We start from the raw sequence: 24,870 nt of genomic DNA, 5'->3' as shown, positions 1-24,870 counted from the left end.
TCCAAAGGCCTTAATCAAAAGCAATTACTCGACACACAACTAGGCGCTCACTCGGTCTATCCCTCTTTCTCTCTCTCTAATTTTTTTTTTTGGTTTTCTTTACAATCTCCTTGCTTGTAAAACAAAAGGATATATGTTTAAGATTAATACTCAAGAATATATACACAAAGTTATTTTTGTTTTTTTTTTTGCAAAAACCAGGAAAAATATAACCTGGGAGTCCTTCAAATAATTGTATGGTAAATTGTTGAGATATATATTCTGTCAAAAGGGCCTGATTCAACTCTTTTTATGTCAGTACAAGTTCATCACTTTTATGCATGGTTGTCAAAATCTCAATTTTGATCGTAAGATCGTATGATCTTAGGTAATCAAAACGCTTCGAATCGATGTAAAATATCAAAATTGATAAGATCTACCAATCTTATCGATTTTATGATCTTATCGATCTTAACCTTAATAGACTTATGGAGTGATGGGCTTACGGGTTGCGGTCTATTAATTATGTGTTTATGTTTGTAATCCTAGTTTTTGTTGAAAAATTGGTTCTGATAAACAAACATGACATAACCTTACATAATTATTGTGCTTGCTTTTCATAGTTTTTTGGAGGTTTTAAAAAATTACAATTTTGTGAAACATTAACATGTCTATAAATAAATAATAATAACATTTTTAAATTTTTTATTACCTATAAACTATAATATATTATATAAGGACAATGTTAGAGACCCCTAAAATATCACCCCCAAAAGTTCCCCAAATCTATGTGACATTAAAATAGCTATTGATTAAAAACACACATGTAGGACCTACTTCACATCCAACACTCAACATTAAATGAGGGTCTTTTGGAATAACTTTTTTAGGGTCTCAAGCATTGTTCATTATATAATGTTAATTATTTATTTAGAACTAAGTAATTATATTATTTTATATTTATTTTTTAAATTTTATAAAATCTTACCATTTCACAATTCGATTTTACATGTCTTCCATTCATCTTATGTAAGATCGCGATTTTGACAACCTTGTTTTTATGGGAGAAAAATCATGTAATTCAGTAATTGTTTGTTCTCCGTGGAATCCACGAGTCTTCGTCAATTCGTTATAAAAAAAAAAAAGAAAGAAAGAAAATTGATTTCATCATCAATTAAGTAAAAAAAATTGCAAATAAAGTATTGGACCATTGGGAAGACGATATCCGTTGACTCCCACCGCCACTGACCACTCGGCGGCGTTTAGAATAGATTGGAGATGGCGCTGGACAAGCGAAGAGTTAGCGTCACAGGAGCTGGAGGGTACCTTGGTTCTTGGGTCGTCAAGCTTCTCCTCTCCAACGACTATATTGTTCACGGAACTCTTAGAGACCCATGTATGTAATTTCATCTTAAAGGAAAAATACATTTGATGTTGAAGATAAGCGATTGGTGCTTTCTTGTTTTCCCTTTTTTAATTTTTAAAAAAATCCTGTACAATTTAACTTAAGGAAACATTTATGAGTTCATTATTCTGCCTTGCCTTGTGTTGTATTAAAATCATCTGAGGGAATTGGATTTGAAGCCTGCCTGCCTGTTTTTTTTTTGTTTTTTTTTTTTTATGCTATTTGTTGGAACATAGTAAAAAAAATGGTGCTTTTAATCTTGGGTTTTTGCTCAAACAATCATTGCTGGCAGTGGATGACAAGTATGCTCACTTGAAGAAGCTTGACAAGGCATCAGAGAACCTAAAACTCTTCAAGGCGGACCTACTGGACTACGACTCCCTATACTCTGCAATTGTAGGATGCAGTGGAGTCTTCCACGTTGCCAGCCCCGTTCCTTTCACCCCTGCATCAAATCCTGAGGTAAGAACTCCTCCTTCCAACCGTTAGTCAAATATAAATGTGATAAATTAAGAGATACATATGGTAGATGCAATTAATTTTGCAAGGCCTTCTGGGTGAAACAGTGAGGTAGTGCGGTGCATGTTGGACAAAACTGCTGACTTCTAGATGGGGATAGTGGTTATAGTCATACTTGTCTATGAATAGTTGCATCTGGTGTATGCAAATTTTAAGTTAACAGTGGAGGCATTAAGGTAAAATACTTTGGGGGCAACACCATGAAGTATTGTTGGCCAAAGCATACTCGTAATCCATATATGGTGAATCGTTCTATCCATGCTTGCAAATTGCAATTGCATTAACCTCAAAAGCATACAACTTCTCTTTATATACCTTTTCGTTATTTAATGGGGTGTGTTGGAAAAAGAAGAATAAGCCATTGTTATATTTAATGGCATTGTTGATGGCCCAGGTAGAAGTTCTTGAGCCAGCAGTGAGGGGCACACTAAATGTACTGAAAGCATCCATTGAAGCTAAGGTTAGGCGAGTGGTTGTGGTGTCCTCTGTAGTTGCTGTTTTCATGAACCCAATGTGGCCTAAAGATCAAGTGAAGGATGAAACTTGTTGGTCTGATAAGGAATATTGCAGAACAACCAAGGTAAGTTAAAAAAAATTGAAGGTTCTTATACTACCAATTAAGATAACACCATTGGGTATACTAACAGTTGTAATCTACTTCTATGTATTACTTGCCAGAACTGGTACTCTCTCTCAAAAACAGAAGCTGAAAGTGAAGCTCTGGAGTATGCAAAGAGAAGTGGGCTTGATGTTGTGACTGTTTGTCCTTCTCTCATTTTTGGACCACTTCTTCAGCCCACAGTGAATGCAAGTAGCCTGGTTCTCGTTAAACTTTTGCAGGGTAGGTCTGATTCTCTATCTATTTGTATCATTTGTTACCATATATTACTAACTATATGGAACTAGAAATTTTATATGGTGTAACGAGCCTTCTTAGTACATATCCCTCTCCCTTTGTGTCTTTCCACTTCTGTTGCTCAGGAACAAACACTTGCCTAATTCTTTTGAATCTCAGCCTGGTTTTTCCCCTTTAACCAATTATGGTAGGTATTGGTTGGGTTCCCTCTTGTTTGTCATCTACGTATGCGATAATTTTATTGAATCCTACAAGGAAACAACAATCCTTAAAGATTTTTTCTCGTCTGAATCCTAAGCTTCAGAACCATAATTTCTGAGTGGCTCCATATTTGGCACTGTTAAAATTCTGCTAAGTGCCCCTTCACCATCAAGAAGATCTAGTTCTGTTTTGACTCCAATCAAGTGTATTACCACGTTCCTTAGCCTTTTCGTTTATGCCTGTAAGCTTAGATATGTAAACTGCAATATTGGTGTACAAATGCATTGTTCTTGGGACTTCACCATTGCCCCTTCCCTCTGAACAAGTAGCTTCCACCTTTGTTGAAATGGAAAGTACTCTATGAGGAACCTTGGGTCATTTTATTCATCTTCAATGGCCTGTAAGTGCCATTTTCTTCTCGGCTTTCAATGACATTATTAATGGCATGTCAGGTGGATATGAGACAACAGTGAATAAGTGTAGGGACACTGTAGACGTGCGTGATGTTGCGAAAGCTCTGCTTTTGGTATACGAGAAGCCTGAGGCTGAAGGGAGATACATATGCATGGCACATTCTATGATGACAAGGGATTTAGTTGAGAAACTGAAGGGCATTAATCCTAACTACAATTACCCTAAAAAGTAAGTAGTCGTTGCAGATTGTCAACGTTTTGGATTTCTTTATTCTGATGCTGACCTGCTTTCTTGAGTAATTTCCTCATAACTGATACTTTTACGCTGGCAGTTTCACTGAGGTGGCTGAAAAAGAATTGCTGACTTCAGAGAAGTTGCAGAGGCTGGGCTGGAGTTTTCGGCCGTTAGAGGAAACCCTCATTGATTCCATTGAGAGCTACCGAAAGGCTGGAATATTGGACTAAAATGTGTTCATTTTGATTCTCCTTAAAAAAAAATTCCGGATGGTGGTTTTTTTCAGAAGAGGATGTTGCATAAACGATTTCTTGTGAACATTTTGAGCTTGGATACATAATCAATCTGGTCTTGTGTTTCATATTCCCATTGAATTACTCTGTTGGTCTTGTTCCTTTGAAGCTTTATGAGAGGGGATTTGAGCTGTTGGCCCTCATGGCGAGATTGCTACCACTTCAACTAGTGGATTTTCACTTCTTGCCTTCTTATTTTCCCTTGTTATGAACAAGAACAAGAACAAGATGGTTGTTTTATTATAAGCGCTTTTATAAGTTAGGTGTAGACGTTGTACCAAAAGCTCTCTATAAAATTAGCCTTATAAATTCTAATATAACAAAACAAAAGATTAGATATAATTATAAATTTCACTCAACAAACTTATGAACAAATTTATTTTTCACAATTTATAAAACTAATACAATTCTTCTGTTATAAACTTCTAATACAATTCTGTCTCGCTCGTCCAAGATAAATCAGTCGGCACGACAATTCCAAAAGAGAGCAACCTGGTCCTAGATAGTTCCGCTGCCGCAAGATGGCCCTTTTTACTTTCCTCCACAAAACTGTTGAGTGTGGGATAAAGGAGGAGAGAGGAAATGAAAGTTCCGGACTCAAACGATATTGAAAAGGCTTACATTAATCGCACCGATCGATGTACAGGTGACATAAAGACTTTGAAATGGCGATGGAGAAGGGGAGAGTTTGTGTGACGGGAGCTGGAGGTTTCCTTGGTTCGTGGGTGGTCAAGCTTCTTCTCTCTAAGGACTTCATTGTTCATGGAACTGTCAGAGACCCATGTATGTTGCTTGATCTTCATTCATTCATTTTCCTTTAATTGACTTGAATCAGATTAGAAAGTTGAATTAGAAGTTTGTGTACTGAATATATTTTATGCCAGTTTGTTAAAAGATGAAAGTTTAGTTGTACTAACACTAAGACAAGATTGCTGACAGTTGATGGGAAGTATTGTTCAATTTCAGATTAATTCATTCTTCTCTGATTTGGAATTGTCTTAAATCCTCTGCCTAAAATTGGATTAGAAGCTTGTTGATTGAAAAGAAATGTTCTTATTTTACAAGTTACTATGAAAATTGGTGCCTTTGTTTTACACATTACTGGCAGTGGATGAGAGGCATGCTCAATTGAAGAAGCTTGACAAGGCATCAGAGAACCTGAAACTATTCAAGGCGGATCTACTGGATTACAGCTCCCTTTACTCTGCAATTGTAGGATGCGATGGAGTCTTCCATGTTGCTAGCCCCGTTCCTTCCTTCCCTTCATCAAACCCTGAGGCAAGAACACTTTCTTCTTATCTTGTTAAATTTTATTTCTATCTTTTTGTGTATGTGATATCAATCCCAATTGAAGGAAAAATTACATTAACAGTGTTTACTGTTGATGAGATATCAAAAAACATTGTGAGATAGTTTTTTGTGAAACCACAAGGTGATGCTAGTTGGGGCAAGGTCTATTTAGGAAAGAGGACAACCATTCCTTTGTATGATGATATTTGGTATGTCGAATATTCGCATTCTTATGTGTAGAGGACTTGAATTAAACTTGCTACGTTTCTTTTGAGACGGAATATTGGGGAAAAACCATTAAATCTTTTAAAATAAAGCAAATGGTCCTTGTAATATCACATTCTTTCTGGCTCCCATTAGAGTGAAGGAGAAGCCTATGTTATTCTATGTTATTATCGATGTCCAGGTAGAGGTTCTCGAGCCTGCTGTGAAGGGCACGCTAAATGTACTGAAGTCGTGCTCTGAAGCCAAGGTCAAGCGAGCTGTTGTCGTGTCCTCAGGAGCTGCTGTGTCGAGGAATCCTAGATGGCCCAGGGGTCAAATAAAGGATGAGACTTGTTGGTCTGATAAAGAATATTGCAGAACAACCAATGTAAGTTGAAAAATTCGATTGGATCTCCTTTCACCCCCAAATAAGATAACTTCGTTATTTATACAAACAGCTGTAATCTCTGAAGTCCTATTTGTGTATTTATGCAGAACTGGTATTCTCTCTCAAAAACAGAAGCTGAAAGTGAAGCTCTGGAATATGCCAAAGAAACAGGGCTTGATGTTGTAACCATTTGTCCTAGCCTCATTTTGGGGCCACTGCTTCAGTCCAAAGTGAATTCAAGTAGCTTGTTTCTGATTAAGCTTATGAAAGGTCCCTTCTTGTACTCTACTGATCTCTATCATTTGATATAATTTGTGCCTATGTGTGTTAACTAGTGCAAAAATGATCTCAGGTTTCCTATGCATATGACTGACAGAAAGTTTAGTTTCCTCCATGCATGTGTGACGTATATGGTGGAGCTTGTTTCTTGTCTTTTACTTTTTAAACATCATGGTGAGGTTTTGGAAAATTTAAACGTGTGGAACCATCAGAACTCTTAACACCCCTTCTCACGCAGGGGATGTAGCCCTGCTGGGGAGACGAGATCCCCAGTGACTTACTTCCCAATTGTCTTTTGATGTTTTAAAAAGATATCTAAAGCACAATTGGTATTCAAAGTTGAAGTTATTGGACTTTTTCCCAGCATTTTGTGTCCAAACAGGGAAGTAGCTTGCACACAAAAACATATGACCTATTGTTACTCTCCGACCAACCTTGTATCATTTCTTTTTATGAAAAATGGCAAGTAAAAACATTCACTTCTCACCTTCCTAATGATGTCAACAATGACATGTCGTAGCAGAAGGTTATGAGACAACAGTGAGTAGGCTCCGGATGACTTTAGACGTGCGAGATGTGGCTTCAGCACTACTTTTGGTATATGAGAAACCTGAGGCTGAAGGCAGATACATATGCACAGCACACCCTGCCAGGGCCCGGGATCTGGTTGAGAAACTGAAAAGTATTTATCCAAACTACAATTACCCCAAAAAGTAGGTCTTATGCTTTTGATTTCTTCGTCATTTTACTGTGGTTAATTAATTAATATATATTTTACATTTTAAATTGCATTCTTAAGTAAGTTGCTTCACAGATAATCTTCTTCTGTAATGGCAGTTATACTGACGAGGTTGATCAAGAGCCGCTGACTTCAGAGAAGTTGCAGAGGTTGGGCTGGACTTTTCGACCGTTGGAGGAAACCCTCATTGATTCCGTTGAAAGCTACCGGAAAGCTGGAATCTTGGACTAAGAAAGTCAGCTGATAGTGTGATGCTCTTTTTTCTTTTTTGTACAAACTTTGTATCTTGAGTTGTACTTAAATAGCAGGAATTGGGTGTTTATTGTAGTCTTGTACATTTTTCTTTTACTAGAGCTCTCATTTGAAGGGATTATTGGTTGAGAGGTGCTGTTTCTAGTATTGATGTGGTGTGTTAATATGCAGAGAGCATAGGGAAATGATGTGCTTGATCTGGATCTAGATCATGATGATGTGCTTGATCTGACTTCAGAGAAGTTGCGGAGGCTAGGCTGGAGTTTTCGGTCGTTAGAGGAAACCCTCTTTGATTCCATTGAGAGCTACCGAATGGCTGGAATATTGGACTAAAACTGTATACATTTTGATTCTTTTAAAAAATTCCTGATGGTTGTTTTCTTCAGAATAAGATGTGGCTTGAACGATTTCTTGTGAACATTTTGAGCAGCTTGGACTCATAATATGGACTTTGTGTTTCATATTGCCATTGAATTCCTTTCTTGGTCTTGTTCCTTTTAAGCTTTTATGAGGGGATGATTTGAGTTGTTGGCCTCGTAGCGAGATTGCCACCACTTGATGAATGCCTAAGTAAGGGAGACGATCCTGTAGAAGAACAAAGTCGTGCGGGTTTGATATATCTACGAGAATTGATAAATCGAACGAGCACAATTGACAACCATCTCATATTATGTTACCTTTCATTAAGAGAGAACGCAAGTATCCAAGCCCTGCCTTCGTTGTGTCATTGTGTGCATGTAGGATCATCCTTCACTTTGGCCACCAATTTCGATGGCTTTTACAAAAGTCATCGTGATCGTGATGTTTGATTGTAGCCAAAGCTGGTTCTTTTTCAACATTTACCCTTAAATCATAGGATGTGCATCAACACATCAAATTCTGTCTCGTCCAATATACATAGTCGGCGCGACAATTTGAAAAGAGGGCAACCTAGATACACTTTCCTCCACTTGGACTGGCTTCTGGAGGCATGATCTGATCTCATCTGTTGGTATTTTGTTACGCAACCGAGGTGTAACTAGCCAAGGATATAAGAAACAATACAAATAACAACCCAATCAATAGAATAGCTAGACAAAGGATTGATATATATATATATTTGATAAGAAATACAGGGATAAACTTCATAAAGAAGCACAAATGGATGCCTATTCGAGAGAGGCAGCTCTCCTATTCAACCAAAGCAACAACAGAAATATCATTCCACAACCTACATCCCAAAATATATATACTAATAATGCATAAGCTAATCTCAGCCCTTAAAACTACTTTCTCATCCAACGGCTGCAATTTCAGGAACAGAAGAACGACGTCGCATGAAGTAGATTCGTGACACATTTGTGGAATAAAGAAGGGAAGAGGAAATGAAAGTTCCAGACTCAACAAGATTGAAAAGGCTTACATAATCTCACCGAACGGTGTACAGGTGACAGAGACTTTGAAATGGCGTTGGAGAAGGGGAGAGTTTGTGTGACGGGAGCTGGAGGTTTCCTTGGTTCGTGGGTAGTCAAGCTTCTCCTCTCTAAGGACTTCATTGTTCATGGAACTGTCAGAGACCCATGTATGTTACTTGATCTTGATTCATTCACTTTCCTTTAATTTACTTGAATCAGATTAGAAAGTTAGATTACAAGTTTTAAAAGATGAAAGTTTAGTTGTTCTTAACACTAAGAAAAGATTGCTGACAGTTGATGGGAAGTATTGTTCAATTTCAGATCAATTCATTGTTCTCTGATTTCGAATTGTCTTGAATCCTCTGCGTAAAATTGGATTAGAAGCTTGTTGATTGAAAAGAAATGTTCTTATTTTAAAGTTACTATGAAAATCGGTGCCTTTGTTTTTCACGTTACTGACAGTGGATGAGAAGTATGCTCACTTGAAGAAGCTTGACAAGGCATCAGAGAACCTGAAACTCTTCAAGGCGGATCTACTGGATTACAGCTCCCTTTACTCTGCAATTGTAGGATGCGATGGAGTCTTCCACGTTGCTAGCCCCGTTCCTTCCTCCACTGAATCAAACCCTAAGGCAAGAACACTTTCTTCTTATCTTGTTAAATTTTATTTCTGTCTTTTTATGTATATGATCGTGATGTCAATCCCAATTGAAGAAAAAATTACATTTAACATTGTGCAATGTTGATGAGATATCAAAAAACATTGTGAATATACCTTTTTTGTGAGACCGCGTGATGCTAGTTGGGGCAAATTAAGCCTATTTAGGAAAGAGGACAACCATTCCTTTGTATCGCATTCTATATGTAGAGGACTTGAATTAAACTTGCTGGGTTTCTTTTGAGACAGAATATTGGGGAAACCCCATTAAATCTTTTCAAATAAAGCAAATAGTCCTTGTAATATCACATTCTTCCTAGCACCATTAGAGTGAAGGAGAAGCAAATGTTATTATTCAAGGTCCAGGTAGAGGTTCTCGAGCCCGCTGTGAAGGGCACGCTAAATGTACTGAAGTCATGCTTTGAAGCCAAGGTCAAGCGAGCTGTTGTCGTGTCCTCAGCAGCTGCTGTATCGATGAATCCTAGATGGCCCAAGCGTCAAGTAAAGGACGAGACTTGCTGGTCTGATAAAGAATATTGCAGAAAAACCAATGTAAGTTGAAAATTTCGAATGGATCTCCTTCCACCCCCAATTAAGATAACATCGTTATTTACACAAACAGCTGCAATCTCTGAAGTCCTATTTGTGTATTTACACCAGAACTGGTATTCTCTCTCAAAAACAGAAGCTGAAAGTGAAGCTTTGGAGTATGCAAAGAAAACTGGGCTTGACGTTGTGACCATTTGTCCTACCCTCATTTTTGGGCCACTGCTTCAGTCCAAAATGAATGCAAGTAGCTTGGCTCTAATTAAGCTTATGAAAGGTCCCTTCTTGTACTCTACCCATATCAATCATTTGCTATAATTTGTTCATTTGCGTATTAACTAGTGTAAAAATGATCTCGGGGGTCCCTTCTTGTTTCTTGTCTTTTATTTTTTAAACATCATGGCGAGGTTTATGGAAAATTTGAACGTGTGAAAGCATCAGAACTCTTAACACCCCTTCTCACGAAAGGGATCAAGCCCTGCTGTGGAGACCCCCAGTGCCTAGCTTCTCTGTTGTCTTTTGAAGATTTAAAATTAGATATCTAAAGCACAATTGGTATTCAAATTTGAAGTTCTTGGACTTTTTCCCAGCATTTTGTATCCAAACATGGAAGTATCTTGCACACAAAAAATAAGACCTATTGTTACTCTCTGACCAACCTTGCATCGTTTCTTGTTATGAAAAATGGCAAGTAAAAACCTTCTTTTCTCACCTTCCTAGTGATGTCAACAATGGCATGTCCTAGCAGAACGTTATGAGACAACGGTGAATAGGCTCCGGATGATTGTAGAGGTGCGAGATGTGGCCGCAGCACTACTTTTGGTATATGAGAAACCTGAGGCTGAAGGCAGATACATATGCACAGCACACCCTGTCACGACCCGGGATCTGGTTGAGAAACTGAAGAGTATTTATCCAAACTACAATTACCCCAAAAAGTAGGTCTTGTGCTTTTGATTTCTTCTTCTTCTTATTACCGTTATTAATTAGTATATATTTTACATTTTAATCTGCATTCTTAAGTTAGTTGCTTAACAAATAAAATCTTCTTCTGTACGGGCAGTTACACTGACGAGGATGATGGAGGGCTGCTGACTTCAGAGAAGTTGCAGAGGTTGGGTTGGACTTTTCGGCCATTAGAGGAAACCCTCGTTGATTCCGTTGAAAGCTACCGGAAAGCTGGAATCTTGGACTAAGAAAGTCAGCTGATAGTGTGATTGTTCTTGCTGCTCTTTTTCTTTTTTGTACAAACTTTGTATCTTGAGTTGTACTTAAATTGCAGGAATTAGTTGTTTCTTGTACATCCTTCTTTTACTAAACCTCTCCATCATTTGAAGGGATCATATTCGTTGGTTGGGAGCGGCTGTTTCTGGTCTATTAATATGCAGGCTTGCACAGAGAGCAATAGGGATATGACTATTCATGATTACTTACATTCTTTTCATATCCAAGCTATCATGTGTGATACTCTAGAGACCAAGAGCCTCTTACTCAATCTTACATGGCGGATAAGCGTTGAACAAAAGTCTTGGAGAGCAAAGGAAGCCAACACTTGACTTGCATAGTTGCCATTGCCAACAACCCAAAAATAAAATAAATATATATATATATATATATATATATATATCCAGAAATTTCGCGATTTCCTCCACGTGGACTTTGGGCATACCCTACAGCGAACAAGAGAAGAAAGTTCCCGACTCACTCGCGAATATCGAAAAAGGTCACGCAATCGCTAAGTGGACAAATCTCATGAGAGCTTTGAATCGTTCGGTAGTAACCTCACTCACAATCAGCGCTAACCAAAAGAAAAGGGGAATTCTTATTCGATCCATCTCTAGCTCTCAAATGGCGTTGGACAAGGGGAGAGTTTGTGTTACGGGAGCTGCTGGTTTCATTGGTTCCACGGTCGTCAAGCTTCTCCTTTCTAAGGACTTCAAAGTTCATGGAACTGTTAGAGACCCTTGTATGTTACTTCATCTTCATTCATTCATTTTCTTTTAATTCACTTCAAAGTTTGTTTGCTGAATAGATCTGATGTCAGCTTGTAAAAAATGACAATTTTTGTTTAGTTTCAGATTAATTTATTCTTCTCCGATTTGGAACTGTCTTAAATCATCAAAGTAAAATTGAATTAGAAGCTTGTTGATTGAAAAGAAATGTTATTTTTTTTTAAAAAAAAAATAGTTACTATTGAAAATTGTTGCTTTTTTTTTTTTTGTTTCTCACAGTACTGGTGGATGAGAGTTATGATCACTTGGAGAAGCTTGACAAGGCATCGGAGAACCTGACAGTCTTCAAGGCCGATCTACTAGATTACAGCTCCCTTTACTCTGCAATTGCAGGATGCAATGGAGTCATTCATATTGCTAGCCCCGTTCCTTCCTCCACTACAACAAACCCTGAGGCAACAACACTGTCTTTTTATAAATATTTATTTTCTTTCTCTTTTTACATTTACACTGATATTGATCCCAAATTGATATATGATAAGCTTTTTTCAACACGTACATAAAACATTGTGAGGATGCTTTTGAGTGAGACCACGAGGTGGTGCTATTCGCTAACTAACTGCAAGAAGAGATTTGATATAACAAATACTCGCATTATATTCATGGAGGACTTGAACTACATTTGCTAGGTTTCTTTTGGGATGATGAATTGAGGGAAAACCATTAAATCTTTTCAGATAAAGCAATTATTCTTTGCTTAGTATATACCATTCTTTCTTGCATCCATTAGAGTGAAGCAGAAGCCAATGTTATTACCGGTGTCCCAGGTGGAAGTTTTTGAGCCTGCAGTGAAGGGCACACTAAATGTACTGAAAGCATGCTTTGAAGCCAAGGTCAAGCGAGCTGTTGTTGTGTCCTCAGAAGGTGCCGTGTTAATGAATCCTGGATGGCCCAAGGGTAAAGTGAAGGATGAGACTTGCTGGTCTGATAGAGAGTATTGCAGAAAAACCAACGTAAGTTGAGAATTCTAATGGATTTCCTTATACTCCCAATTAACATAACACTGTTATTTATGCACACAGCTGTAATCTCTGAAGTCCTATTTGTGTATTTGTACCAGAACTGGTATTTTCTCTCAAAAACGGAAGCCGAAATTCAAGCTATGGAGTATGCCAAAAAAACTGGGCTTGATGTTGTTACCATTTGTCCTACCCTAGTTTTGGGGCCAATTCTTCAGTCCAGGGTGAATGCAAGTAGCTTGATTCTGATTAAGCTTTTGAAAGGTTCGTTCTTGTACTCTTACCAATTTCTATAATTTGTGCATATGTATGCTAAACTAGAATAAAAATGCCATATAAAATAAAACAAAATAGAATGAAAATGATATTGTGAGTACGCTATGCACATGACTTGAAAGAAAGTTTAGCATCCTATTTGTATGTATGAGTTATGTTACTGCTTGTGTAATGTCTTTTATATTAAACATCATACCCAGATTTTTAGAAAAGTTTTAAATGTTTGGACCATCAGAACTCTGACATGCCTTCTCCGGGGGATCAATATAGCTCTGCTGTGTGGACTCCCATTGACTAGCTTCCCAGTTTTCTTTGGATGTTTTAAAATTAGATATCTAAACTACAATTGGTATTTGAATTTGAAGTTCTTGAACATTTTCCATGCATTTTGTGTCCAAACAATGAAGTGGCTTGCACATGAAAGTTAAGATCTATTGTTTTTTTATGACCAACGTTGCATCATTTCTTTTTACGAAAAATTGCAAGCAAAAACGTTATCTTCTCACCTTCCTATTGATGTCAACAATGGCATGTCCTAGCAGAAGGTTATGAGACAACGGCGAATAGGCTCCGGATGATTGTAGATGTGCGAGATGTGGCTGAAGCATTACTTCTGCTGTATGAGAAACCTGAGGCTGAAGGCAGACACATATGCACAGCACATCCCATCATGACCCGGGATCTGGTTGAGAAACTAAAAAGTATTTATCCAAACTACAATTACCCGAAGAAGTAGGTCTTGTGCTTTTGATTTCTTCTTCTTATTATTATTAATAACCTGCATTCTCAAGTAAGTTGCTTAACAAATCTTCTTCTGTACCGGCAGTTGCACTGATGAGGATGATCAAGAACAGCAGACTTCAGAGAAGTTGCAGAAGTTGGGCTGGACTTTTCGGCCATTGGAGGAAACCCTCATTGATTCTGTTGAAAGCTACCGAAAAGCTGGAATCTTGGACTAAAAAACATCTTTTTCCATGTTTTCCTGCAATGTTGTTTTTTTTTTTCCTCCAATAAGATATGGCTCAAATCTGTAAGATATGGGCTAAACCCGAGACATTATTTAGTCATGTGGTTGTTCTTGGCTCTTTAGTACTGCTATGTTTTTGCCGGAGGTCGTCTTAGTGGAGAGTGTTGCTGTTCTTGCTCTCTCTTGTTTGTACGAATTTTGTGTCGTGTGGTGTACTTGAATTGCAGGGATTGGTTAATTTCTGGCATTCTTGTACATCGTTCTTTTCATAGAACTATCATTTGCATCGATTATTTGTTTAGTGCTTGTGTTTCTGGTATTGATGTTTTCTGCTAGTATGCAGGGAGAGCAATGGAAAATTATCCAGACAGGGCAAGGGGGAAGTATTTTTATTATTTTTGCTCAAAATAACTTATAGAAAATATGTTGCATGATTTTCTGCAAAAGTAAGCGAAGCAGTACAAATAAACATTGGTTCGACTTCATGGTGGTGCAGTTGTGTTTCCACATTGCGAGCCCATTTCGTCCATTGAGTTATTTACAAGGGAAGATTTAAGCTTTCTTAATAGCATGACTAGCAGGTCGATCATGCCATTAAGTTTATGAATTGGGGCTTTTTGCGATCATTATTGATAGGTTATTCGAGCAGCTGTGGATGGAACACACAATGTATTTGACGAACATCTGTTGCTAATCATGGTCTGCCCATCAAAAAAAAAAAAAGAAACTCTGGAATATATTGCTTTGCAAGGAGTGGTGGGCCTTCTGGTCCTTGAAGGTCCAACACTGCAGCGCGGACAAATGTGGCCCAGAACAGTTGGTTTGGGCCCCCACCGTACCAGCTAATGATTTGCTATTCAAGCATAAACTCAATTGGATCAACTACTAATTAATAAAAAAAAACTACTAATTAATAAAGCAGTAACACAATAAATTCAATCACCAATTTGCAACGTTGGAATGTAGATCACTGAGTTGTAACGTGACCTGTCAGTGTTGATCGAAAATAACATTTACTCGAACATGTCCAATGGATGTCCTAAAACTTATTTTGGATATTTTTTTTTAATTTAACATGTTTTAACGGGTATCCAAATGGTGTACCCTTTTACGGGCCGATCAAATTTTTTTAGCATTGATTGGTTATGGTGAGCTTGAGTTCTGTTGATAACAGCACTCTAGAAAGAGGAAGGAAGCTGATATACCGTCTGCACCTAACCCTAACCCTAACCCTTGTAATAATGAAAAGAAAGAAAGAAACCTCTGCAATCTGCATCATCCAATGTGACAACACTCACTTTCTTCTCTTGACTTATTGTTTACGTGGACAATTCCTCACTTTCATCTACTCCCAACTCCCAAGCTGCTCCCCTAACCCCTAGTAAATATCTCTTCACATTCTTCATAAATCATTCCACCCAATGCATGGATTAAATTGCAATCTTTATTTGCTGGTGACTCAGGAAATCTACATAAAATTTTTTTCCCTAGGAAGCTCAAAAGCCTGGCAAATCTGCTAATCCAGGGGCAGGGGGGTTATGCAACAGTAAGGCAGCAAGAAAACAAACACACGTGTACATTAAGCTCACACGTTTGGAAGAAGGCTTTCTTTCGGATTGGGATGAAATGTGGGAGATGGGTCCCACTTCCACCCTCACCCTGTCTTGTATACTCTGTTGAGAACTCTCGAAGATCAAAGGGACCTTCTTTTTTTGTCTTTTTTTTTTCCTCTTGATTTCATTCACTTTCATTAACTGCAAATCATTCCTTCCCTTCTTTTCCATTTCTCTAATTCTCTTCGACAACAATGAAAAAGGGAAAAAGGATGCGCTTTCCCTTCCGTACTTCTCCAACTTCGACTTCTACCATGTCCACTCTGTTCCTCCTTAGCTTCGGCTTATTAGTCTCTCCTTTGTGTTTCTCTCTCCCTTCCTAGAAAAAAGATTCTTCTTTTACAACCCCCATTGACCAACTTTTTCCATACACAGACACCCACATCGTGTTTCCTCTTTCATTCTCTGTTTCCCAATCCAATCCCACCACCGACCTCACCTTCCTCTTGGCTCTCTGTTTTCACTTTTGGAACTCACCTTTTCCTTTTCTTGTCCGTCGTAGGATTATTGTATAGATCACCCTGTCTTTCCAGTGTTTTCTCTTTCTCTGTTTATCAAGACTAGCTTCTTGTATGGATTCACTAGGGGTTTTCTAGGGTTTTTAAATATGTGGGGGTTGGTATCTATTCCAGTCCTTTCCTCTTTAGTATCACACAGTTGCCTCCAATTTGATAACCCTTTGTAGAAAATTCTTCCTTACTTGTTATATCTCTGAAATTGAATTTGGTATTTATCTGATTGATTGATTGATCGAATGGCGTACAAAGGAATTCAGGGACCGAGCTCGGGATCGAGTTCGAGTTCTGGGTTTCAGTACTTAAATTCTCCTTTTGGAGATACCACCTACACCAAGGTCTTCGTCGGGGGACTTGCCTGGGAGACACAAAGTGAAACTATGCGACGATACTTTCAGCAATTTGGAGAGATTCTTGAGGCCGTTGTCATCTCTGATAAGAATACTGGCCGATCCAAAGGCTACGGTTTTGTGAGTATTTATTGTTTCTTTTCTGTTTTGTATCGAATTTGTTTCTGGATAAGTTCGATCACTAGGGGCATTAGCTTGATAACCCTTTATTGGTCCTGTTTACAGCTCTTAGGAAGAGAATTTAGTTGCTCTATGTGCCCTCGATTGTCATTTCAACGATTCTCTACGTAGTCTCTGGTGACTGTATTATGAGTTTATGACTTGATACTGGTTGATGTTTGTATGGAGGGTGTAGGTAACTTTCCGGGACCCTGAAGCTGCTAGGAGAGCCTGTGCTGATCCAGCTCCAATCATCGATGGGAGGCGGGCTAATTGTAATCTGGCTTCTCTTGGGCGACCACGTCCACCTCTGCAATATGGTATCTTATATTCTCATCATTGTCTGCATACCCAACTGAAACCAAGCTTCAAGTTCTCTTAAATGTGGTTTTGTATGACCTTTGACACTCAAGATACATTTGTGTGTTGTCTTGCTCGTTTTCTCTACGTCCAATGCTATACATGAATGGTCCCGATTTTGAATTGTATCATTTTATTAACCTTTTCCACCCCTTTGAAGCACATAACATGGATGAACTGTCTGTATTGTTTTTATAAAAAATGTCAGTAAAATAATGTTTGGATCTCGTTGATCAATCTCTTATTGTGCTACTTTTCCTCTGTGCTCTCTGCATTTGTTTCATTTAGGACGCGGCGTGAGACCAGTTAGTCCATACATTGGAAGTGTGCAAGCTGCTCGGGGGGCTTATATTGGAAGTTTTGGTAACCCACAGCCACTTTCTTACAGCTATCAACAAGGAATGATGTATCCTCCTTATGGGTGAGTTTTGCATTCTGAAGCTAATGATAAGATAATGCAAAAGATATTGCAGTCTGAAGTCAGCTCGGTTTACTGGGCCCCATGCCAAATAGAATTGCATAATTGATTAATTGTTCCATTCATTGAAGTTCAAGTGGCTTGAAGGTTTTGGTGTGGGGCATGCTCTCTGCTCTCTTAGTATGTTGCATGCGGATGAGTATCTCTGACTGTGGGTTGAGGATATCTTTCTGCCTTGCTATGATCTGATAACTTTGGTTGGATTCTGCTATTGATGTGAAGAATGGCTTTGTGGAGTTCGATGTGGATAATTTCTCGTTCTTTATGCTCCAAAAAAATTACTGAATCTCACTATAGAGTTGCTTCTTGTTTTGTGAGATTTACCTAATATGTGTGTCTCTAGTTCATGCATGGTCAGTTTTGCAATTGTGTTGATATTTCCTTCATATCTGTTAATCCTCCATTTAAACGGGCTTAGTTGATTCCCCTGCACCTAATGTTCAGATCTGGTTGCTCAATCTTGCTTTCTTGTCATGTATGCCATCATGTGGATACACTGGAAACATGGGTATTGTTCTGTAAAATTGGGTACATATCCTTTGCAGCTACTCTCTTCAATTAACCTTTTCTTTATCCCTTTCCTTGGCTGCTCATGCATATACCAATTACAACCGAACTTCTTTTAGGCGTCTTTATTTGCCTAGCAATATTTTTCTTTTTCCTCAAATACAGGGCTACAGGGCTAATTTAGTCCAGGTGCAGTGTTATGACATATTATGATTGGTAATTGCAGGAATTCAAAATGTGGTAGTTGCAGAGGATATTTGCCCAGCTCAATGTTTATTGAACAGGCAAGAATCAATACCATGGTTTGATTAGGAAAATGATAGAAAAGAAAGATGTACTCAGCAATAACATCTTTTGTTCTTAGGGTGATTCTACTACTGAACTATTGGTGGTTGTCCTTTAATGGCTCGTTTATAGGATAGGAGCACATTAGGCTCTCTTATAAGAACCTATATCAATGCACGATGTCTTATTTCGTTTGTCCGTTTCCAACATTTTGTCTCTGAACTCTGCTTTCATTTGTACATTCAAAATTCTGGTTGAATGTTAAATTCTCTGAATATCCTGAACGGTTTCATTTGTGCAGGTATGCTACATATGGACCCGAGTACGTGTACCCACAGGTATATGGTGCTCCAAACTGTCTTAAATAATTACTTCGTCTAACGGTTAATAATATATATTTTTTTATGATGCTGATGTGAACCTGATATTGTTTTCACATCCTCTGATAGGGTGTCTACAACCCTTACATGCAACAGTACCTTCAAATATATGGAGTTCCTGGAACTGTTAATGCAGCTATGTATCCTTATGGACAGTTGGGTCAAACCATTCCTGGTGGTCATGGTTACACAGCAGTTCAAGGATATGCAACGCCAGGTCATCAGGTTGTACAATTCGGTGGACCTGGTGTTAGTGCAATAAGTACTCCGCCCATGCCCACAATTCAAAGACCGTATCATACAGGTAATCTTTTGATTTCACCTTGAGAAACTATTGTTGATCCTTGAAAGTTTTCTAACCTTTTGATATGCATCCAATAAGTCAACCTTTGTAGTAGGTTTGCGCTTTCCGAATTTTCTTCAGGAGTGTCAGATTCACACACAATTCTACGTGCTTAAAACTCTTTTCATTTTCAGCCCTTTTTCTTTTTCTTAAAATAGGTTGTTCATTTATCATGAGAATCCAACGAAAGAAAGAGCTACTTCCTTGCACCACTTTATGCTAAGTGCATGATTCTTATCATGCCAATGAGAAGTTACCCATCTGCTGTGTTGTTTGATGAATATATTGAATACAGAATAATGTCAGAGGACAGGCTATCTAGTGAAAAGTGTTTTTTTTTTCCCCCTTCCTTTCCTTCCCAGTATTGAGTCCAACATTAATTGTCTTTCCAAACAGTTTAGAGTCTTTAGTCCTACATCTACACCTAATTGTCTTTCCAAACATGTTGGACTCAACATAACCAAATGGTTTGGGGAGACGAGAACTCATGAAAAGCTTGACCTGGGATCAGAGAGAACATTTGTTTGTAAAACAATGTAGCTGCTAGAAGCCAGTTATACAAATGGCATAATAAAAGGTGTCTATTTGATTGTTCAAAATTTTCTTGACGTGAGATAATGGATTGTGAATTTGCTAACACATGTCTCATCAATATAAAAGCATCCAAGTAAGCCTGATTTAGAATCTTTGCTAAATGGTAACACGTCTCATCAATATAAAAGCATCCAAGTAAACCTGATTCAGAAGCTTACTTTTGTTTTTAGGCATGGCAACACCTGTACCAGCACAAGCACAGTTTATAGTTCCTGCTCCTCAGTTTATGCAAGGTAGCGGTTCTGACCAGACAGCTGGGTGAGGGGTTGATCAAGGTGACTTAATGTACATCTTGCTTGTAAATGTCAATAGTGGTATCTTATCTCTAGATTATGTGACGAGTGCCTATTTCCAGGTATCCTTAGATTGCAGCAGGACTAAGAGCAGCGGAACTGCTACTTGAGTGGCGGGCTTCGAATCTAGCCTTGCAAATTTTCTATTTTGCATTTTAGAGGTACACAAACCTAGATTTCACAGGTTCAATTCCTGAAAACACCCTCTCAATATATTATGTGGGGATAAGGTATGCGTACATCTTGCCTGTCCCCGACCCTACCCATTTGTGTACAAGGTTGTTTATTTTTTTTATTCGAGAGGTACACAAAACTTTTTTTTTTTTTGTCTTTTGTGTGTTACTACTTACTAGCGTTTAGGGTTTAGGGAGCGTTGCATTGCTTGTGCCAGTTATGATCTTGATAGAAAGAAGAACTAACGGTGCATATGTGTAGAATGGTAGCATCCTTTTTAGTGATCCATGCATTAACATTGTTAATGGCTGCCAAAATCTCTGATTTCTTCATTTTGCTGATAGTGATTTCTGGACATAATTTTGCAGGTCATACATAGTCATGCTCACCAGAGATGTTGGATGTCTGAGTCGCTCCGGATGGTGGAGAAGGAATTTGGAAGATGTGGGAAACATCTTCGTCAACCTTTGTGTATGAAAGAAAAACTATCGAAATACTGCTGGCCTCTCGGGATGAGTGGTTGGCAGGCATGGATTGGTGGATGCTGGAATCGGTTTCTGGCAGCCATATAGGAATAAAAGACACTTGTAAAAAAAGGTCTCTGCATATTAGAATCAACATATGATTCTTCGATAGTCTAGTCCCAGCATTTGGGTGCATTAGTCTCTGGTGTCCTACATTGTATTTAACACACACACACTCAGCTTTGGAGTGTTTTTTTTTTTCTTGTGCATATTAGTGGCTAGGGTTTTTATTGTTTCTGCAAACATGGAAGTTATCACCTATCAGTCTTTAACCTCAAGGAATGGGGGGAAGCTCGTAGGTGCATTTTATTATCAGAAGAAAAAATTTGTGGTAACTCAGAGTAGTAACAGAATTTAGCCGATCTCCCAATCAGAGTGGTAACTCAGACTAGTATTCTCTTGAGGGCTGCTGTTGATTGTCCATAACACAGGAGCTTTTGGTCTCTTTGAAGGACAAAAAAAAAGGTTTAGGAAGCTGGTTTTAAAGGGTGAGCAAGTAGAATTGGGGATAGTGTCCATGTGTTCATTCTCTCTCTCTCTCTCTGTCTTCTTCTTCTTCTTCATGATGTTCTGTTTTATGATGTTACCATGAGCCCCAATGACAATTCCGATTTATGTGATCCACCTGTGTCGTCAGTGGCAGGGTTAAGGGGGGTGGGGGGGGGGTATGGGCCTTTGTTCAAGATTAATTCTTGACAAGACTCCAAAACAAACGAAAGAAACAAAGCAACATGTACGAAACAAACCAACCTTGGTCGATAAATGGCCTCCAACTCAAATTAAACGTAGTTTGTTTCTACTCCAAAATGAATAATCAACAGGGCTTTCTTCGTTATGCCATTGTGGATGAATAAACAAGGGGAAGGAGGGGGGGTTTTTGGTAGTTATTAGTCTTCTTTTTTCTTCTTCTTCTTCTATTATTTTGCCATATTCATACAGTATTATTTTTCAAACAAAAATCATAAATGTCTATATTTATTTAACATTATGAATCTAATAGAATGTTTTGAGTTTATATCTATGATTTTATTTTATTTTATTTTATTTTATTTTGATTTTTGTTTTAAAAATATATATTTATTATATATATATATAAACGTGTGGATCTGGTCCCCCGGATCCCCGTCTGGGTATCCAAATGCCCAATTAAATAAACCGCAACCGCACTAATTCTCTCGTCTCCATCTCCAGTATCCTCCCTCTCTCCCAACGCCCATGGCCATGCCCTCGAAGTCACCCATCAATGTCCCACCTCCACAGGGATCCTACGCCCCCACCGTGCCACATCCTCCGGTTAAACCCGAAATTTCCTCCACCTCTACTACCGGTGTGACCAATCCTCGTCCACCGCCACCACCTCCCTCCTCCGACGCTGACGTCATTCACGTCCCCAGCTACTCCCGTAAGTCCCTCCTAAAACCCTAGCCTCTATGATGGTGTGCACAATATCTATTGCTTTTCTTCTAAAGTTAATTCCTTTTTCTTTGTTTATTTGTGTTTAATTAGGGTGGTTTTCATGGAACGCCACACATGAATGTGAGGTACGGTTCCTCCCGGAGTTCTTCGATTCGCGGTCGCCTTCAAAGAACCCTAGGGTTTACAGGTATTACCGGAACTCCATAATCAAGCTCTTCAGGGAGAATCCTGCCAGGAAGCTTACATTCACCGAGGCCAGGAAGACGCTGGTTGGGGATGTAGGATCAATTCGTAGGATTTTTGATTTCTTGGAGGCATGGGGTTTGATAAATTACTCTCCTTCGGCTTTGAACAAGCCATTGAGATGGGAGGAGAAGGAGACTAAGGGGCAAAGCAGTGGGGCCGCTGGTGATGTAGGAGTCGCTTCCTTTGATTCTTCTTCCCAGGTGAACAGGGAGAGTACCAAGAGGCTGTGTAGTGGATGCAAGTCCGTATGCAGCATTGCTTGCTTTGCTTGTGATAAGGTCACTCTTCTTACTACTTACTGTGGAACATATTTCTTGCATTTTAAAGGCGAAGTAAATTGATCATTTATATCTTTAAGTGTTTGAAAACTATAGGATAACGAACTAATTTGATGAATAATTTGGAATATTGGAGATTCTTGTTGTCATATGAGTTATCAAAATGTTTTGTCTACATATAAAATATAAGTGTTTGGGGTTGTTTTAAAACAGGATTTTCATCATATTAGGCTTCATTTGTTTATTGTGTACGGATGTTATGATGCATTTGCCAGTGCGATAGTCTAATTATATGTTTATATAAAAGAAGGAAGTTTTAGGTAGCGCAAAATTGTGGACTTTTCATGTTATTTTGAGTTGTTGCCTCCGTGATTTTCCTCTTCTTTTTGTAGTCTAACATTCGTAAGTAGAATCACTTTTCAGTGAAGATACATGAAAGGTACTTGCAGATAAAGATACCAAAGAATTTTAGATTCAATGAAGCAACTGTCCATTTATAACCATTGGTGTCCATTTCCTCCATGGATATGGATGATTAGGACCCTTACTATTGGCCAACTGGAAAAGTTAAGAAATTTCCTTGTTTGCAAGGCTTCTGCAGAGCATACATAGAGAATGTTCTCTCATATTTTCGTACTCTATTTTATATATTGGAGTGCCACTCCTTTGATTGTCTGGTCCAAGGTGATTATAACTAACTATTGCAATCTCTTTTGGCTGTGCAGTATGACTTAACTCTGTGTGCACGGTGCTATGTACGTGGCAACTATCGTGTTGGTGTCAATTCTTCAGATTTCAGGCGTGTTGAGATCAGTGAAGAAACTAAGGCAGATTGGACGGAAAAAGACACCTTATTACTGCTGGAAGCCGTTGTGCATTTTGGTGATGACTGGAGAAGAGTTGCGCATCACGTTGGTGGTAGAAGTGAGAAAGACTGTGTCAATCATTTTATTAAGCTTCCATTTGGGGAGGAATTTTCTGGTTACTTAGACTCAGGGAAGATGGATAACAAGTGTCACCAAATGAAGGACCAACGTACCGCTGAATCTGGATTGGAAAGTATTGGTGTATCATCTCCAAGTAAGAGAATGCGTCTTACACCACTTGCAGATGCTAGCAACCCAATAATGGCCCAGGTATGGATTTTGCTCAAGGTTTTTTAGAGTGACTGGGAAGGGTGAGAAAAAAAATTGGGACTTTAAAAGAGAAGCAAGAGTGGGACGTCATTAATTTGTTTAGATTTGGTTTTATTCATCTTTATTGCATTGATTTGTAAGCTTAGCAAGAAGTTGAGTATTTTCTTCGATTCACTTAAATGGGAATAGGGCATCTCCCTTTATTTTTTTCCCCTTATTCATGAGTACTTCCAGGAGTTTTAGTTATAGTCCTTGCCTTGATCGTCCTATTACCATCCCAATCTTATTAAATTTACTTATCCTGAATTTCTTTAACTACCTGTTTGATTATTGCATCTAAATGATTAGAAAGTCAATTTAGCCTTTGGCCCTAATGGATAAGGTTAGCAGCGCTTTCTGAGTCATTGTTGAGAGTGAGCATCTAATATGGTTGGCTGCTAGTAGATACGTATCCAAGTTACCAAATATTAGAGGGCATGTGATGCATTTTCCTGTAATGAGATTTGAACTGTTATTGCCAGCTACACCGTGCCCATATGAATGATTTATGCAATTATGTAAAAATGTTTCCCAGGCTGCTTTTCTGTCAGCTTTGGCGGGTGTAGAGGTTGCTGAAGCTGCTGCTCGAGCAGCTTTGACCGCTGCGTCTGGAACAGACTCTAAAACTGGTGTAGGGGTCCCTGGTATACTGGCCAGGAACACTAGACAGCAAGGTATGGATTATTTGTACCCTGATGTCTTGTGCACATATTGTTGAGACAATTTTAACTCTTTGAATGATTGTTTTCTTTCTGATGCAGAAGCCGATATTGCATCTAACGGGGACACATCTCCAACTACGATGGGGGGAGCTAGTGTAGAAGCAAAATCAATGCTTGAGAAGGAAGAGCAAGATCTGGAGAGAGCAATTTCAGGAATTGTAGAAGTGGAGGTGTGTGATTATTGTTCTTTGATGTCTTCACTACTAAAGTTGTTAATTATTTGCTGATTGCTATTGCAGATGAAAGAGATTCAAGATAAGATTGTTCGTTTTGAGGAGTTGGATTTGCAGATGGAAAAAGAAAGGCAACAACTAGAGCAAATGAAGAACCAGCTCTTTGCTGATAAACTTAGCCTTTTATTTCCCACAAGTTCTTCCCCAAATGCTGGAGAAGTATTGGTGGATAGTTTAAGAACAGATTAACAGATTAATGATTCCAAATTCTTCTATTTGTATATTTGTCAGATGCCCATTGGTATTTATCTCTAATTCTCTAGGATTGTGCGAAGAGTCACCCTCGATATTTGTTGAGTTCATGCCTAAATGTCTAATTTCGTACATGCCTGACATTCTGCTAAGAAGCCCCTCTCTGAA

The 24,870-nt window shown here is 38.5% G+C and overlaps 6 protein-coding genes across 11 annotated transcripts; all 6 read left to right on the top strand.

Annotated features, from left to right (window-relative positions):
- The first annotated feature begins 1,169 nt into the window (after nucleotides 1-1,169).
- LOC119999580 (cinnamoyl-CoA reductase 1-like) lies at nucleotides 1,170-4,044 on the top strand. Its single transcript, XM_038847237.1, has 6 exons — nucleotides 1,170-1,375; nucleotides 1,677-1,846; nucleotides 2,298-2,483; nucleotides 2,582-2,744; nucleotides 3,413-3,602; nucleotides 3,706-4,044. The coding sequence occupies exons 1-6, from the start codon at nucleotides 1,258-1,260 to the stop codon at nucleotides 3,836-3,838; spliced, it is 960 nt and encodes a 319-aa protein (XP_038703165.1). The 5' UTR covers nucleotides 1,170-1,257; the 3' UTR covers nucleotides 3,839-4,044.
- A 270-nt stretch (nucleotides 4,045-4,314) lies between these two features.
- LOC119999581 (cinnamoyl-CoA reductase 1-like) lies at nucleotides 4,315-7,522 on the top strand. 4 transcript variants are annotated; one of them, XM_038847241.1, is made up of 7 exons: nucleotides 4,316-4,684; nucleotides 5,010-5,179; nucleotides 5,598-5,783; nucleotides 5,891-6,053; nucleotides 6,586-6,775; nucleotides 6,900-7,036; nucleotides 7,225-7,522. In XM_038847241.1, exons 1-6 carry the CDS (start codon nucleotides 4,567-4,569, stop codon nucleotides 7,030-7,032), a joined length of 960 nt encoding a protein of 319 aa, XP_038703169.1. In that variant the 5' UTR covers nucleotides 4,316-4,566; the 3' UTR covers nucleotides 7,033-7,036; nucleotides 7,225-7,522. The 4 variants fall into 4 exon arrangements, with proteins under 4 accessions (XP_038703170.1, XP_038703169.1, XP_038703168.1 ...); XM_038847240.1 differs by having other exon boundaries at nucleotides 4,317-4,684; nucleotides 6,900-7,049; XM_038847239.1 differs by having other exon boundaries at nucleotides 4,317-4,684; nucleotides 6,900-7,522.
- Nucleotides 7,523-8,242: 720 nt separating this feature from the next.
- LOC119999579 (cinnamoyl-CoA reductase 1-like) lies at nucleotides 8,243-11,015 on the top strand. Of its 2 annotated transcripts, none has more exons than XM_038847236.1 (6): nucleotides 8,243-8,614; nucleotides 8,910-9,079; nucleotides 9,472-9,657; nucleotides 9,766-9,928; nucleotides 10,400-10,589; nucleotides 10,715-11,015. In XM_038847236.1, exons 1-6 carry the CDS (start codon nucleotides 8,497-8,499, stop codon nucleotides 10,845-10,847), a joined length of 960 nt encoding a protein of 319 aa, XP_038703164.1. In that variant the 5' UTR covers nucleotides 8,243-8,496; the 3' UTR covers nucleotides 10,848-11,015. The 2 variants fall into 2 exon arrangements, with proteins under 2 accessions (XP_038703164.1, XP_038703163.1); XM_038847235.1 differs by having other exon boundaries at nucleotides 8,249-8,614; nucleotides 9,466-9,657.
- A 300-nt stretch (nucleotides 11,016-11,315) lies between these two features.
- On the top strand, nucleotides 11,316-14,158 carry LOC119999577 (cinnamoyl-CoA reductase 1-like). The gene is made up of 6 exons (XM_038847234.1): nucleotides 11,316-11,617; nucleotides 11,883-12,058; nucleotides 12,431-12,616; nucleotides 12,724-12,886; nucleotides 13,441-13,630; nucleotides 13,725-14,158. Exons 1-6 carry the CDS (start codon nucleotides 11,404-11,406, stop codon nucleotides 13,855-13,857), a joined length of 1,062 nt encoding a protein of 353 aa, XP_038703162.1. The 5' UTR covers nucleotides 11,316-11,403; the 3' UTR covers nucleotides 13,858-14,158.
- A 1,177-nt stretch (nucleotides 14,159-15,335) lies between these two features.
- On the top strand, nucleotides 15,336-20,904 carry LOC120000012 (RNA-binding protein 24-A-like). Its single transcript, XM_038847877.1, has 8 exons — nucleotides 15,336-16,463; nucleotides 16,699-16,822; nucleotides 17,151-17,283; nucleotides 18,434-18,470; nucleotides 18,582-18,816; nucleotides 19,620-19,724; nucleotides 19,805-19,903; nucleotides 20,285-20,904. Exons 1-6 carry the CDS (start codon nucleotides 16,233-16,235, stop codon nucleotides 19,709-19,711), a joined length of 852 nt encoding a protein of 283 aa, XP_038703805.1. The 5' UTR covers nucleotides 15,336-16,232; the 3' UTR covers nucleotides 19,712-19,724; nucleotides 19,805-19,903; nucleotides 20,285-20,904.
- Nucleotides 20,792-24,869, top strand: LOC120000011 (SWI/SNF complex subunit SWI3B). Of its 2 annotated transcripts, XM_038847875.1 has the most exons (7): nucleotides 20,792-20,928; nucleotides 21,632-21,842; nucleotides 21,947-22,380; nucleotides 23,106-23,516; nucleotides 24,091-24,229; nucleotides 24,317-24,447; nucleotides 24,517-24,854. In XM_038847875.1, the coding sequence occupies exons 2-7, from the start codon at nucleotides 21,656-21,658 to the stop codon at nucleotides 24,697-24,699; spliced, it is 1,485 nt and encodes a 494-aa protein (XP_038703803.1). In that variant the 5' UTR covers nucleotides 20,792-20,928; nucleotides 21,632-21,655; the 3' UTR covers nucleotides 24,700-24,854. The 2 variants fall into 2 exon arrangements, with proteins under 2 accessions (XP_038703803.1, XP_038703804.1); XM_038847876.1 differs by lacking the exon at nucleotides 20,792-20,928 and having other exon boundaries at nucleotides 21,424-21,842; nucleotides 24,320-24,447; nucleotides 24,517-24,869.
- The last annotated feature ends 1 nt before the right edge of the window (nucleotide 24,870 follows it).

This window comes from Tripterygium wilfordii, chromosome 6 (genome assembly GCF_013401445.1).
Source record: "Tripterygium wilfordii isolate XIE 37 chromosome 6, ASM1340144v1, whole genome shotgun sequence".
NCBI lineage: Eukaryota > Viridiplantae > Streptophyta > Magnoliopsida > Celastrales > Celastraceae > Tripterygium > Tripterygium wilfordii.
The sequence above is the reverse complement of the archived record's forward strand: the minus strand, read 5'-3'. Positions and strand labels throughout refer to the sequence as shown.

What these genes read in the sequence shown, in the direction of transcription:
- LOC119999580 (XM_038847237.1), top strand. Translation starts at nt 1,258, where the DNA reads ATGGCGCTGGACAAGCGAAGAGTTAGCGTCACAGGAGCTGGAGGGTAC. An exon ending in CCCCTGCATCAAATCCTGAG is followed by an intron (nt 1,847 to 2,297) that starts GTAAGAACTCCT and finishes TTGATGGCCCAG; the next exon opens with GTAGAAGTTCTTGAGCCAGC. An exon ending in TCTCGTTAAACTTTTGCAGG is followed by an intron (nt 2,745 to 3,412) that starts GTAGGTCTGATT and finishes ATGGCATGTCAG; the next exon opens with GTGGATATGAGACAACAGTG.
- LOC119999581 (XM_038847241.1), top strand. Translation starts at nt 4,567, where the DNA reads ATGGCGATGGAGAAGGGGAGAGTTTGTGTGACGGGAGCTGGAGGTTTC. An exon ending in TGGAACTGTCAGAGACCCAT is followed by an intron (nt 4,685 to 5,009) that starts GTATGTTGCTTG and finishes CATTACTGGCAG; the next exon opens with TGGATGAGAGGCATGCTCAA. An exon ending in TCCCTTCATCAAACCCTGAG is followed by an intron (nt 5,180 to 5,597) that starts GCAAGAACACTT and finishes ATCGATGTCCAG; the next exon opens with GTAGAGGTTCTCGAGCCTGC.
- LOC119999579 (XM_038847235.1), top strand. Translation starts at nt 8,497, where the DNA reads ATGGCGTTGGAGAAGGGGAGAGTTTGTGTGACGGGAGCTGGAGGTTTC. An exon ending in TGGAACTGTCAGAGACCCAT is followed by an intron (nt 8,615 to 8,909) that starts GTATGTTACTTG and finishes CGTTACTGACAG; the next exon opens with TGGATGAGAAGTATGCTCAC. An exon ending in AACTACAATTACCCCAAAAA is followed by an intron (nt 10,590 to 10,714) that starts GTAGGTCTTGTG and finishes CTGTACGGGCAG; the next exon opens with TTACACTGACGAGGATGATG.
- LOC119999577 (XM_038847234.1), top strand. Translation starts at nt 11,404, where the DNA reads ATGAGAGCTTTGAATCGTTCGGTAGTAACCTCACTCACAATCAGCGCT. An exon ending in CCACTACAACAAACCCTGAG is followed by an intron (nt 12,059 to 12,430) that starts GCAACAACACTG and finishes CCGGTGTCCCAG; the next exon opens with GTGGAAGTTTTTGAGCCTGC. An exon ending in AACTACAATTACCCGAAGAA is followed by an intron (nt 13,631 to 13,724) that starts GTAGGTCTTGTG and finishes CTGTACCGGCAG; the next exon opens with TTGCACTGATGAGGATGATC.
- LOC120000012 (XM_038847877.1), top strand. Translation starts at nt 16,233, where the DNA reads ATGGCGTACAAAGGAATTCAGGGACCGAGCTCGGGATCGAGTTCGAGT. An exon ending in GATCCAAAGGCTACGGTTTT is followed by an intron (nt 16,464 to 16,698) that starts GTGAGTATTTAT and finishes TGGAGGGTGTAG; the next exon opens with GTAACTTTCCGGGACCCTGA. An exon ending in CCGAGTACGTGTACCCACAG is followed by an intron (nt 18,471 to 18,581) that starts GTATATGGTGCT and finishes ATCCTCTGATAG; the next exon opens with GGTGTCTACAACCCTTACAT.
- LOC120000011 (XM_038847875.1), top strand. Translation starts at nt 21,656, where the DNA reads ATGGCCATGCCCTCGAAGTCACCCATCAATGTCCCACCTCCACAGGGA. An exon ending in TCACGTCCCCAGCTACTCCC is followed by an intron (nt 21,843 to 21,946) that starts GTAAGTCCCTCC and finishes GTGTTTAATTAG; the next exon opens with GGTGGTTTTCATGGAACGCC. An exon ending in GCAACCCAATAATGGCCCAG is followed by an intron (nt 23,517 to 24,090) that starts GTATGGATTTTG and finishes AATGTTTCCCAG; the next exon opens with GCTGCTTTTCTGTCAGCTTT.